The 14,125-nt window shown below is 52.7% G+C and overlaps 1 protein-coding gene across 10 annotated transcripts in view; it reads left to right on the top strand.

Moving 5' to 3' along the window:
• The window catches only part of GPSM1 (G protein signaling modulator 1), a 78,956-nt gene that overhangs the window by 51,202 nt on the left and 13,629 nt on the right, over positions 1-14,125 (top strand). For 7 of the 10 annotated variants that reach the window (XM_040531002.1, XM_040531000.1, XM_040530999.1 and 4 more), the window contains 2 exons: positions 1,666-1,736; positions 5,029-5,208. In XM_040531002.1, the coding sequence (XP_040386936.1) occupies positions 1,666-1,736; positions 5,029-5,208 (251 nt within the window). Of the gene's footprint in view, positions 1-1,189; positions 1,624-1,665; positions 1,737-5,028; positions 5,209-8,422; positions 8,696-10,030; positions 10,975-14,125 lie in introns of those variants that run through there. The other 3 variants (XM_040531007.1, XM_040531005.1, XM_040531006.1) reach the window with 3 other exon arrangements.

Raw genomic sequence — 14,125 nt, 5'->3', positions numbered from 1 at the left:
CTGGTTTTACCGAGCTGCTGCCAAGGCAGCGATGGCTCTGCAGGGTGCAAGAGGGTAAAGCTTGGTGCAGACGGCAGCGGCGTGTCACTGCGTGTTCTCCTTGCTCTCTGACTTTGCTGTGTGCTCAAGTCAATATCCATCCTCCACCTATTCACCACCTCCTCCAGTACCTTCTTAACTCAAAGCCTGCTGCTGAAGTCACCTTCAAATGAAGCTGATGCTCACGTGCTTTTTGGAGAGACAGAAAACGTGCATAAACGTTTTGCTGCTTTGGCTGTCGTGGCTGCAAGAAGTAAATCACGTTGGGGTAGTAAGGAAGTCGTGAGGGGCAGTGGAGTTGCCTTTAGGTCATTCATAACTAAGCTGTGGCATGGATGCGAAGTCCCAGGTGATCTGAGCTTGTCTCCGTATCTCACGATGCTGAGCGAGGGGGGAATTTTGTCTTCGGAGGTGCCGCAGCTGAGAAATGCCCGTGGTTGCACCTGGAGTCATGGCAGAACTGGGTGCGTGTTAATGCAGGAATCCTGCTACCTGGTGGCTTTTCCATTTAATCACTGCCTTCTGTTTGCAGTCAGTCCCGAATTGGTTTGTGAATTTTGGGCCTTCTCTCGTTAAGTTTGTCTGGTGAGCAGCTCGGTGGCACCCTGGGCTGGAGCAGGGTCTGTGGGGGCTGCTGTAGGATGTCGGTGCTGGTGGATGTTGGTGGGAAGCTGGGGAATCTTTCGGCTTGGTGAGCTTGCTGCTGCAGGAACCACACAGAGTTTAGTGGTTTCCGTTCTCAGGGCTTTGCACGAGGATGGTTTTCAAAAAAAAAACTTCGGGAAAGGGCAGGAAAAGGGAGCAGGAAGGGGAAAGGGCAGAAGTTTTCCTGGATGTGTTAGAGGCACCCCAGGGCCATTTGGTAAAAACTGCGTGTGCTGGTGAGCAAGGCGAGAGCAGCTGGGAGAAGGTTGGAGGGAGACGTGCAGGTAGAGAGAGTGTGGAAAACAGAAGTCAGAAGCTGAACTGTTTTTCACCTTCTCTGTTATTGTTATAATACAGTATTTAAATTAATTTTATTAAATCTCAAATATCTTAATGGTTGCCAAATTTTATGTTTTGTCTGTCAGCTTCAGGGCAAGGTTTCTCTCTCCTTGAGGCTGGGCCTGTGATAACTTGAAAATATTTGCTCTTTCACTTAGTTTTCCAGCCCTCGTGACTGCAGAGCAAAGCTTTAAGATATGTCCCAGACGCATTCTTTAAGTTGAAAACATGGAGATAAAGCAACAAACCCGCAGATGTATTAAACTGTATTTTTGTTATGATTTTTCTCAGTGCCAGTCCCCTGACCTTCCTTGTTTAGGGTCGGGCTCCTAGCTCTGGAATTTCGGAGACCTCAGCTGAGATCCGGGGTCATGGTGTGCCCCCGCTACTGGTTCGAAATCAAAAGCTTTGTGCAGCCCTCGCTGTTACTGACTGTGCTGTGACAGTGCTTTGAAAAAGACCCAAAACAATAGAGAAAAAACAGATCTGAATCTCAAGGACAGCACAGCTGCAACATCCCGTCCGCTTGGCTTTGCAGCTAACAGTAGCTGAGGGTCCTGCCACGCTGTGAATTTGGTCTGCGTGACATCGGTGCTGCCGGTGAGTGACACCCTCCTGATGCGAGAGTGCGTTGTTTTGCAGGAGCCAGGCCAAAGAGACTCCAAAGAAACAGCATGGACAGCTTAGACCTCCTGAAGTTCCCTTCTGAAAAGGTAAGCAAAGATGGCTGGCTTGCCTCGAAGATGAAATATCGGTAGGAATCTGGAATGGCTTGTTGGCTGCCTGCATGTGCAGGGAAGTATGCAATTAGCAGATAGCATGGGAGTCAATGGGATTAACCAAAGAGGGTTTCTAGAGAGCTTGGAGGAGAGGAACAGCTGGTCTAGCTAAAAAGGCACTTAGCTGAAAGCTGAAAAAGCCACTTCTGTGCTTCTTTGAAAAAAACCAGCCCTTTATTAAAGAGGATAAGCACGAGCAGTTTAGCCCCTTCAGTGGCTGGTGGCACGTCTCGGTGCCTTGTTAACCCAGCAGAGTGCTCCCGTCCGTGCAGACAGGGAAGGAGAGGTCAGGAGCGGGAGCTGGAGCGTTGCAGGAGGCAGAGGATCTTGTCTCAGGGGGCTCTGAGGGTTGCCTCTGCTCTGGTTCACTGCTGGAAATGTCAGATCCAAGCAGATCAGTGTTTTCATTGCCTCCCCAGGGCAAAGGCTGTTTCTACAGTCAGCTGGGAGGCACTGAGCCTTTCCACCTACAGGGATCATTTAAATTTCTGAGAAAATCCTGTGCAGGATCGCTGGGTCTGCCCCGTGGCAGGTGTCGGTGCTGCCGTGTGGTTCAGCCATGCCTGATCCCAGGGACAGGCAGCCCAGCTCTGCTTTTTGGGAAAGGCGTTGGCAGGAGTCATTTATATTCATGTGGTGCTTTCCAGGCACAGCTTTCCCGAATGCCCCAGGGAGCATTTCCACTCTTGCAGAAGTGTCACAAAAAAAAATAATCCCCCAAGTTGTGGGTAGGTGCAGGGGGTCAATGGGAGATAACCTCAGGCTTGCAGAAACGTTTGAGTGCCTAAGCAGCCCGGCAGGCACCTGGAGGGACTGACGAAAGCTCTTTCCTGAATTAACTCTTAGGGAGTTGAATTCCAAGCACACTTTTTGTTAATTCATCCACCTGCCCAGAGGCCATTTGTCTCCTACCTGCTGTAACCAGTGCGGGTCCATCTCTTCTCCAGCCACAACCACCCATTCCAGGCCAGGTGGCTGCTGCCGTAAATCCCCCTGACATTCCCCATGCCACTAGACTAGCATTCACTAGTCCAGAACCCCTGCCTCCGGGTACGGGTTGGACCTGAGCTGGAGGACCGACCACGTGGGTTCTCTGTGATCGCAGTGCCCAATGTCAGGGTGACAATCGGTTCTGTGTCCTGATCGATCGGTTCTGTGTCCTGATCGATCAGTTGTGTCCTACTCATCGCAGCATGGCCCGGGGGCTCTGGCAGGGTGAGTTGTGCCACGTGTGATTCGTTGCAAACGCCGCTGGTTTCCTGCTCTTTGCTCTACAAGCTGAGCCTCGCTCAGTAGTTCAGGCAGGGTGGTGGATTTCTGGGACTCTGGGGGGAATTGTGGGCAGTCCATAACCTGGCGGTCAGAAACGAGTTGTTCCCCCTGAAGTGGTCCTGTGGGCATGTGTGAGCTCACCTCTCCTTGTGGATGCAATTCCCCTTCCTCTCCTGCTGCAGCTCCTGGGGAGAGGTGACTCCAGCCAGGGGAGGGGGCTGTTTGCTTCCGGCTTGCTATGGGGAGAGCGCTAAGACTGCAAAGAATAAATCAGCGGCGTGAAACGTGATCTCTCCAGCACCCTCTCATTATTTTCTCACCCTCTCTGCCCTTAGCTCTGCCAGGGATAGCCTTCGAAGTCAACAGGGCCCCCTGTTACCGAACAGGCCAGGGACTTTTGTGCAGTGCCCCTGCACAGAGTTGTGCCCCAACAGGCAGCAGGAGCGCTGCCTCCCCGATTGTCCTGTTCTCACCGACCTGTGCCCTGTTCCTTGGTTTGAGCTTCCCTGGTTTTAGCTCCCAGCCGTTGGCTCTCATTTATTCCTCTCTCCACCAGACTAAAAATCTCTTTATCACATGCCGGTTTTACCCTGGAGGTGTTTACGTGCTGTAATTGAGCCATCTATTCTTTTGGCGTGAAGGAAGCTGTTCGAGGCTTCTGAGGCAGTGAGGCATTGTGAGGCAGCTTCTTTCCACTTCTGTAACCCACTTTTAGGCCTGCTTTTCAAGATGTGGACACCAGCCTGGCTGCAGTTGGTCGCGTTGATAGCATCTAAGGAGATGAAACTCCCCTTGCTTGTTCTCACTATTCCTGTTTGTGTTTCAAGGAGTGGAGAAGGCATTTTGGCTCCAGCATCCTACTGCGTTGGGCTGCTGGTGTGCTGTGACTTCGGGTCCTGTTCAGTGTTTTTGCCTTCTCAGTGCTCACCTCTTAAAATCCCAGCCTCGTGGGTCCTTGGGTGAGCTGTGCTCCTGAGCTGGGCTCCAGCTTCTTTCACCCGCACACAGCTGCTGGAATGAGGAGTAAGGTCACTGGGGAGTTCTCTCGGTGCTCTGTGAGCGATCATAAGGTGGTTTGCAGCATGGAAACACCAAGGCATCAAGCAGGTTTAGGCACTCCGATCCCACTGGTTACGTGCCTGGTGCCTTTAATAAGTGCCTTTGGAGCTAAATGCTGAATGCTCCTGCTGGTGTTTCTGTATCAGGGCCTCATCTGCGTGACAGCAGTAATGAGGTTGTTAGGATAATACAGGCAGGGCCATTAACACGAGGCTTTTGGCAGAGAAGGGATGGAGTTGTGTGCATCTCACGGGAAGGGAGTAAGGAAGGAGAAGTCAGGTGAATGGCAGGGCCTGAAAAACCAAGCGAGGAGCTGCAGTGAGAGGAGACAAAACCTAGGATTTAAGAGACGTGTTATCTGTCACCTCGTTTCCCCATGCATTACACAGAAGTGACAGTCCTGTGTTTTATATGGCCACGGGAGCAGTGCAAACAGGCGTTGAAGAGGGCCCAGGAAGCACAGCAGTGAGGGAGCAGGGGGCTGCCTGTAACCAGCTGCTGCAGTCGGTCACGTTTCCCTGCTGGCCCCACACGCTGGTGGCAGGAGGGTTGGCAGGAGGGCTGAATGGGACTCCAGCCACTTGTGCTAATTCATGCCTCTACCTTTGTACCTGTTTTTTTTTTAAGAGGATGCTACTTCTCCCTATGGAGAGGTTGACTGTTGTGTGCTGTTTGGGTGATGCTGCTTCTCCACGCATTAAAATCCTCTGCTGCAGATACACACAAAATGTCCTTATTCAGCCCTGCACATTGGGAGTGGCAGCTCACACCATCTAAATGCCACGTTAACTTCTCGTTTCTGTGCATCCCCTGTTCTGGGGATATTTGCCAACAGATCTCCACGTTAAACCGGAGACAAGCAATTTGTGCAATGACTATTTCTTGCTTTCCCAAGGACCAGAATGGGGACAGCCATCACGTGGGAGACCTGAAGATCTCGGGCAAAGAGTTCTTGTCTTTACCTGCAAGGTCGAAGAAATACCGGGAGCACCAACCCACTTCAGAGAGAAGGCCCCAGGGGTCAAGTACATCACCGCTGGATGCCAGCGAAGTCCGAGTCCAGGTGTCACAGTCGGTAGGAAGATGTTTTTTCTCCTCTGGTACTCATCTTGGAGCTTTGTTTCTAACCTGGTGGGGGGTGGCAGTGTGGCCTGTTGGCTGGAAAGCAGAGCCTGCGTCTAGCTCTGCTGTCGACTGTTCAGGCAACTGCAGGCAGATTATTTTTCCTTTCTGAGCCTCAGCTTCACTGTCCATCACGCAGAACAGGGTACCAACCTCCTTTTACTGCTTTGTGAGAGCTTGGTGTTTAGTGGTGTTTGTAACCTTCTGCGGTGGGGGTTTAGACCTGAACTTTCCTGAGTTTGGGACTGTCTGGGTGTGATGCCCTGACTTCTAGAAGAACACATTTGGAGGCCTTGCTTTGTGGAGCCTGACTTGAACAGCCTCCCGAGCTAACCAGGAACGTGCTTGTTGCCTTCAGGAAACAGAGCCCTTTTCATGTTTTTGATAGCTTATCAACCAAAAATGCTGATGCCTTTGCCATTTACAGGTTACTGGCATGCAGCAAGGCCCTATTCGGGGTTGAACAGCTCTGACTTAGTCTGTCCTTGGCTCCCCGGAAGGTGGTGGACATCTGTGTCCTGGAAAGCTCTCCTTGTGCATTTTTGACATCTTTAACCCAAACAATTGAGCTGTTTGAGGCTATTATCTTCTGGTTGTATTGCTGTTTATGTTGTGACACTGGCAAATACAATGTGCTGGGGAGGTTTCCTGCAGCTGTGCTGGTTTTGTTCTCAGTTCTGGAGGCAAGAGTCACACCCACAGACGACTGCATGTTTCTGGACTGGGGGAGTGGGTTTGGAGGTATTCGAACTTGGTGATCTCAAGTGAGAAGCCCCAAGTCCTCAGCTTGATTTTTTCCAGGAGATGGATTGTAACAGCAAAGCTGTAATGATTGCACGGGTGCTCAGAAGTATTTGGGCTCTTGCTTTATGCTGAGGCTGTAATTCACTGTCACACTGCCATGATCATGCACTTGAATCCAGGTGGATTAAGTCCAAGCCAGGAAAGACAGGCCTATTTTTTCTTGATATTTAAGAAAAGAAAAATGAAAAAATATTTTTTGCTGGGTATGAAAGGGTCTGAGCTGCAGAGCTTGGGAGGAAGCCTGTCTGTAGAGGGGGGATGCTTGAAAGTGTTTCCTTGTTCCTGGTCTGTGGGTCACAGGTGGAACATGTCCTGCTCTGGGTGTGCGTACGTACACATCCCCTTTTGACCACAGGCACTTCTGATTTTCAGTTCGGTTGTCTGACCGCTGGAGACAGGATTTTTACACCAACTGTTTTTTTTTAGACTTCTCTGAGCTGATTCTTCATTCCCAACAGTGTTAGTGGAAATGGTCTAATAGGAAAAGCATTTCCTGCTGCTCACCGGTGCAACCACGATCATTGAGAAGGAAAACAAAGCTCATCTGAGCCAGAAAGGAGACAGCAGTACTGGGGCATCCGAGGGAATATAAAGGCAGAAAAAAAAAAACACACTTCTGCCAGAAATAGCTTTGTATTTTTAACTCAGACATTCAGCCAGAAACCGAACAAAAGCCATGCTTCAGCAAGAGTAAGGCAAAAAGCATTCCTTAGGAGTGTAGTTGTGAACACGCAGGTTATGTCTGTAGATGAGGCCCCGTGGGACATTGCCAACCACTAGTGAGCCTGTGACCACGTACACAAGGATTTGGGGAATGTCCAGGCAAGAGCAAGTGAAGGCAGGAACACGCACACCCCAGTCACGGGAGGCGCCTTGCAGACACCCGGGGTTTGCTCTTGCAGGGGGGTGGTGCAGGCTCTGCCTGAGTGCTGCGACCTGACTCTTCCACCAGCTGCTCTCCTGAGGCCTCTTCCCTCTGTGCCCAGGTTTTGTAGAGTTTATTAGCTCTCTGCTTGCTCTAGATTTGTGAGCTAAACCCCGACCGTCCAATTTTAGTGCAATTCCCAAGCATTCCTTGTGCACCCGAGGGTCAAACAGCAGAGAGGGAACTCACAGGACACAGACCCGCAGAGGGGTAAGGGAAGGTGAGGCGCTGTGTCCATGCGTTTGCACAGCCCCAGAGGCCAGGGCTGGAGAGGGGCAGGAGCCTGCTGCTTGCAGGGGTCCCTGCGTGGGCATCTGAGTTTCTGCCCTGCTCCCTGCAGAGCCCGGCGGTGCTGCATGTGCCACTTGCCCAGGCACGGAGGTGGTCCATCGCGCCGCCGGCAGCAGCGCCCCACAGCCCTTCCCGTTTCAGCCCCACAAAGGATCCATGTGCAGAGCCCTGCTGGGCCGTGGCTAATGCCAGCTGGTGTCTTCAGACCATGCCCCACCACACACGAAATACCCTCCAGAAAGGGCTCTTCTGCCAGGAGGGCGTCTGCAGCGTGTTCTGGGCAGCGAGGCTGGGTCACTTCGGGTGAATCTCGTTCTGTTTCCGTGCTCCCACCTGACAGGGACCCCAGGCTGACTCTGCAGGCCAGGCCTCAGAGCATTTAAAGTCAACATCTTCTCGCGAGTACTTGCCAAAAGCGGTGACCCTTTGCCTTGCATATGGCTTTTGTCCCCGTCTGTCAGAGGGCTACAGAGCTGTGTCAGCCTGTTGTGTGGGAGTGTGGGTGGGCTTTTTTTGTAAAGCTCTAATTCCCATCCATGCGAGCCTTTTTAAATGAAATGTGGTGAACTGCACCCAAGGCGGGTGGATGCTGGCCCCGAGCTCTGCAGCACAGACCCTTTTTCTCCAGCACAGACCCTTTTTCTCCCTCCCGCAGAGCTGGCTCTGGTCAGGCAGTTCAGATGAGAATCCCCCGGCATTCCTCATTTTGTGAATGCTCAAATTGTCTTTTATCCATCAGTAAACAGCAAGTCCTCAATTAGAGGTGAGCTCTGATGGCTGGTCTGAGGTGCTCGTGTGGGCTGTCACCGTACCTGCCGTCCTGTCAGAAGGCACCAGCTCAGGCTGTGCGCAGCCCTGCCCGCTGGACGGTGCCCAGGAACAAACCTCCCAGGCCCCACACTGAGTGATGTGGTCTCTGGATAAGTCCTGCTGTCAGTGCAGGCACTGACCTCCTTCCAAAAGGGCCTTCTCACCAGGACGGGAAGGTCCCACAGGTAGGTGCGGGGCCTGATTCAGAGCCTCGTGTTCCCTGCCCACCGCTGCCACCACCGCCTCTTGTTTACCTCCGTCCTCCCCATCTGTGTGATGGGGTAATGCTGCTCCCCTGGGGAGCTTACAGAGGCGTGATGATGGCTGTAAAGTTGTTTGAGCTTGGGATGGCAGGAGCTGTGGTGGTGTTATTAGCATTGGCGATGCTGCTGCTAATTACTGAGCTGCTGGGAAACTCCCCATGGGAGGAGGCGGGAGAAGGGAGGGGAGGCAGGGGAAAGTGAAGGGAGGCGAAGTGCACTCGGGGATGGAGAGGAGCCTGGCCCTGCTGGCAGCTCTGCCAGGCCCTGGGAGAAGGGCTCAGCCTGTCAGCAAAGCCGTGGGGATGCTGGGATGGATAGGAGAAGCCATGGCCCAGGTGCTGCGTAAGGTAGGAGAGCGCGCCAGGCCGGCAGGCAGGGCCCCTCCGTGGGTGCTGAGCCTCCCACTGGTGCTGCACAAGATGGAGCCCGTGCAGGAGGGTTGTGGTGCTGGTGGGGCACAGACGGGCTTCGTCACCCCATGGGAAGTGGGGAGATGCCTGACTGGTGGCCACAGCGAGGAGAGGGGCTGGTGGGGGCCAGGCAAGGGCAGGGCCCTCTTCACGCTTCCAGATCAGGCCTGTGTGAGCTCCCAGGGGGAAAATGCAAGGCTGTGAACGTCCGGTTCTCCCCAGGCAGCTTTGGTCTGGGAGAAGCTGGTGGGGGTGAGCCACACGTGGCCAGATTTTCCCCTGTCACAGCAGAGCCACGAGCAGAAGTCCCCATGCTAGGGCTCGGTGCCGGTGCCGGGCAGCCGGAGCCCGGTCCTCCCTGGGACGCGTGCGCCTCGCAGCTGCTGGCTTCTCTCTCTTTTTAAAGCAACATCAAAGCAGGAGGTTGTGTACCACATGAAGCTTGTAGACATCAAAGGCTTGGTCATAAATTTAACCCTTTGCTTTTCTGTGGAGAAGGTCATAACTCTCCGGCTCTTGAATGACTCGGTAACAGCTGTATTTTAGAGGGTTACTGGGAGGATGGGATTTTTCTGACACTTCGGAAGCATCAGAGGACCACAAGTCAGTGAGGCCATGTCCCTCAGCCCCCCACCTGAGAGCCAACGCTATGGAAAAGGAGGGAGAGGGCACATGGAAGAAAGGGGCTGTGTATTCCTGAAAAAGTTGCCTGGGACCCTGGGGACCTGCCCCACTTCTGGGCCTTGCTTTCACGGTCAGCACTGAGCTAAAGTCTCCGAGATCGGTGGGACTGTGCATGTGGCAGGGTTTGAGGGCTAAAGCACTTCAACGGATCAAGGCCCGACAGCTGGAATAAAGCACAGAGAGAGGTAAGGGTCAAACTCAATCCTCTCCCCTCATTGGGGATCAGTGCTCTAGGAACGGCCCCGTTTGTGTGGCCGCTCCTCTTCCAGTGAAGTGCATCAGCTTGAGGGAGTTCTTCCTCGCTCCTTGAACCTGTCCTCCGCCCTGTCCTCTGCAAAGGCCATTTATAGTCAAGAGAAAGAAGAGCTATGTTTGCAGTGAAGACTTGCAGGGATGGGTTGCTGATGTATTTAGACACCGAACAATCTGCGAGTGTGCTGTAGCTCCAAACATTCCCCAGGACAAATGTTTTTATAAGACCTGTTTTATGCTTCCAGGGAGAAGCAACCATAAAAGAAGGGAAAACATTCTAGATTATACCCCCAAAGGCAGGTTGCCAGCGTTCTTTTGATGTTTTTATCTCTCGTGATTTACCGGTGCATTGTTAGATGGCAGGAGCAATGCATGGGTCAGATGCTCTTGGCTCACCCTCTGCCTGGTTGCCAAGTGCCAGAGCTCGGTTCCCGGTGTCACGGGGCAGGGAGCAGCGTGGCAGAGGTCCTGCCTGTCTCTGCAGGCTCATGTGCTGTCCACACAGAGCTCCGATGTCTGGTGCCCCTATCCATCCCCGTGACTTCGTGCTGGACTGCAGAATTGGCCAGATGGGTGCTGGGCTGCAAGGACAAACGCAGTCTGGGGGGCTTCCTCCCACACACTTGCATGCTGGCCCCAGAGCATCTTTCTCCCTTTTGTCTTGTATAATTTGAGAGAAGATTAAACTGGTACTACCCTGCAGTCCATTAAGAGCTTGAACATGGCTGCACCACGAGCCTTTGCTGCTCTGTGGTGGTTGTCTGTGCATCTTCCCTCTCCTTTCCATCTCCTCTCTTTTAGGATGAGGTAACCTCTTTGTCTCGCATTGATGTGTAAATTAACTCAACGCGAGGGCAGTGCAAATGCACACCCTCCTTTATCTCCGGGCTTTATTGTTTGTTTAACTGCATGGCTATAATTATGCCATTATTGTTGGTCAGACTTTCTGGTGTAAACGTGCTCTGAGAAACTGAGAGCAAGGGGGATGGAGAGGAAGAGAGAAGCCAGAGCCAGGGAGAGGGAAGGCAGCTGCTGCGAAATTTAAGACTGTTCCTAAGACACCTCGGAGCTGCTGTGCTGGTGTCAGTCCTGCTGGAACCGAGCAGGTGAAGGCAGAGCTGTGGGTCACTCTTGGCATGCTGCGTCTTCGTGTTCAGTTTGTGGGACCGTCTGTAGGGCCTCGTGCAGGCGCGGACCTGGGAGAGAGGCTGCTCGAGACATTTCCCAGCTGGGGGCAGGATGCGCAGGAGAACTTTCTGGAAGGCTCGAGTCTGACAGAGGTAAGGAGACTCTTCCAGAGATGCAGGCGGCTCAGAGAAGCAGCCAGTGAGCCAGTTGCCTCCCCAGCATCATCTTAAGCTGTCTGCCCTTCCTGCCCATACACCTGTATGAGTCTTTTTGTTAAGCACTGGGACTCTTCTTTTCTTTAGCTCCTGTTTTCTGACCAGGTGGGTTGGTTGGTGCATGAGCCAGGACAGACTTCAAAAACTCCCCCAAATCCAGAGGTGCAGCAGAGCCAGAGCCATGACTCTGGTGAGTTTTGCAATGCAGAGTCCTGACATGCTGTTCCTCACTGGGACTTTCAGGTAGCATGGGAGGCAGGGAAACGAGCAGGTAGATAGAAAATCTCTGCAAAGTAACTGCACAGAGGTGGGGAGGGGAGGCAGTAGCGTTTTCTGGCATGCGCTGCCTCTGCTGCATTCGCTGCCTCAACGGTAAATTATCGGTTTCTCCCTTAAATATTAACAGCTGCCAGGTAATGAATTCCCCCTCTCTGTTTTATAATGGCACTAAAATTGGGATTTGCCTTGGTTTTCTCTGTAATTATCCAATGAGAGCGTGTGAGTGCGAGGGAGGTAGGGCAGAGCTGGGCCTCGCAGGCTCTGCTGCTGCGAGTGCTGTGTCTGGGGGCAGCGCTGCTTTAACCGCCCCATGCAGCGGGGTCTCGGGGTGTCTCTGCTCGGAGCGAGGGGCTCTTCAGATCCAGCGAGACTCAGCTGATGCTGTTTTAGTATTGGGAAAGTGACCACTCTGTTATGGAGCCCCTGAAGGTACTGTGAATTGTTTTGACATTTCTTAATTTAAGCCAGGAAAAGGCAGGACTATCACCTCTGGGTCATCTGTGAGTATTTGAATCTTTTGGGTAGAGAAGCCGGAGAAATGTCTCCTACAAGGTGCAGAGCACAGGACAAGTGTTAACTATTCCATCCTCTTTGTCCTGCAGACAATAAGGAGGACAAAAGCAGAGAAGAGAACCTGTCCCCACTTAAAAGAGGCACCTGACTCCTGTGCACCGTCTGGGACAGGACTGCTGTTGGCAGGGCAGCTGGCGGCTGCACGGGCCCCAGTGGTCAGTGTCCTCCATCTGGGGAGGGGACGGGTTGGAGACTGCTTGCTCAGAGCGGCCCTGCAGTGCCCTCTCCGCATTCTGTGCTGAACAGAAGCAAAGCAGAGTTTTTGCTGCCCCTGTGCCTTGATATCAGTCCCTAGGCTTTGTCCTCAGTGAGATGCTCCAGTACCGAAGGTCCCAGAGATAAAGCAGAATTCCTTATCTTCCTTTCTCTGGGGTAGTCTTGTTGTTGGAACACCCTCTTTCTGCTGCTTCCCACTACGCCTGTCTTGTTTTTCGTCCTCCCAGACCGAGGTCAGGTTGTGAATCAAAGCTGTGCTGTGGAAAGGAGATAGAAGGCAGGATTTAAAGCAAGCCTCTCCTTGTGCATCAACCACAAGCAGAAGAGAAGAGCGTACCCAGGTGCAGAATGGCTGTCCAAGCCCTCAGCTCTGCAGAAGTTGCACCAAGGACTCCTGGTCTGGTGCTTCTCAGGTCTCTGGGCTGAGGGTTGGGGGACTGTATGAAAACACGTCTGAGACCCCATATTCCAGCCATAACCAGCTAAGGGTGGGGCACAGTTTTGGAGCTGGAAACTGCAGGAAAGACACTTTACCTGAAGAATCTGATCTGAACTGTCTGTCCAAGGTCCCCCAGCAGGCCTTTGCTGGAGGTTAGGACAGGAGGTCCGCAGCCCGGCTGGCCCAGCGGTCCGGAGCTGCCTAACCCAGCTACCGAAACACATTCTTTTTCCCCTGACTCACTGTAACCGGGTTTTCGGTTATTGGCGCTTTGAAGCCGTAATTGAGGTCTGATCTCCTCCTCGCACAGCCTTTTCTCCCGGCAAATTGTCAGCCCTCAAGTGGTATGAGACAGTAAAAGAGATGTTACGCTCACCATTTCCTAGAAACTGTCACTTTAAAGAGAACAATACTAAAAAGAGGGATGAATTGAATCCAGACCCGGAGCCATAAAACTCCAAATGTTTGACTTCTCTCAAAATCTGGAACTCTTCATTCATTTCTGGGGTCTCTGCCGTGCTTGGGGCACTTTGTACAGTCACAGTTCCGGCTTCTCACATTTAATAAACTGCACATGCCTGAAAAGCTTTAAAAGAAAATCATAGTCCAAGTTCTCTTTGGATGTAAATCAGCGTAACTTTGGTTAAATCACAGGGAAATGCACACTAATAATGCGTTTTCTGGGTTACATTTAAGGACAGACCTTACAGGCAGGGGTCTGCATAACCCAACAGTTTTGTCTGCACTTTTGGGATAATGGCTGTTACCAGCTGCTAGACAGGGCTGCAGCTGGAGCCTGTCCCACAAGACAGAAATCCAGCACAACCTTGGGAAAGGTTTGCTTTAATCTGTTGTTGCCCAGCTTTGGGAAGGCCAGATGGCAGCGAGTCGGAGCCAGGACCCCTCAGGTGAGCAGCTTGTCCTGTGCGGTCACCAGGGCATCCTGCCGAGAGGCCACCCTGCTGCTTTCGTTCCCCAAAGCCGCTCCGTTAGTGGGTTCTTGTCCAGCCCACTGCCTGTGGGTAGACACGGTCCCATCCAGTGCCAGTCCCTTCTGCCGGATTTAGGATACCCTTGGGGTGAGCGGTTTCATGGTCTCTCTGGGCTACCCGTGTGTCTGTGCTTGGACTAGATGTGTGGCCCGCAACTTCCCCGGGAGCTGGCTGAGCGTCCTGCAAGGCTGCAGGAGTACAGACGTGAACCAGGAATCAAAGGAGCTTGAGGTGAGGAAGGTCCAAGTGCTGGTTCTTGGTGCTCTCGTGATATAAGAGTGTCGGGGCAGCACTCTGCCCCCCGTGAGCATCCTGGGGGTGTGAGGGCAGAGGAGCAGGCAGGCAGATCCCTGCTCTTGGCTGTTGCTGCCGGCCAGGCAGGGCACAGCCTGAGTCTGGGGTTAACGTGGCAATCACGAGGCTCTGCTCACACCTAACCTTCAGCCTCCATCCACGTTTCCAATTAGCAGGGCTATTTTCAAGCCTCCCCAAAGCAATTAACACCAATTAATCTAAAAGAACCTAAATACTGTTTTTTTTTTTAGAGTCCCTGGCTTCTTTCTGTTCCACGTGTGGCCCCAGAAGGCTG

The sequence above is a fragment of the Cygnus olor genome, chromosome 19, assembly GCF_009769625.2.
Source record: "Cygnus olor isolate bCygOlo1 chromosome 19, bCygOlo1.pri.v2, whole genome shotgun sequence".
NCBI lineage: Eukaryota > Metazoa > Chordata > Aves > Anseriformes > Anatidae > Cygnus > Cygnus olor.
Note: the sequence above shows the minus strand (reverse complement) of the source record. Positions and strands in the feature narration are given on the sequence as shown.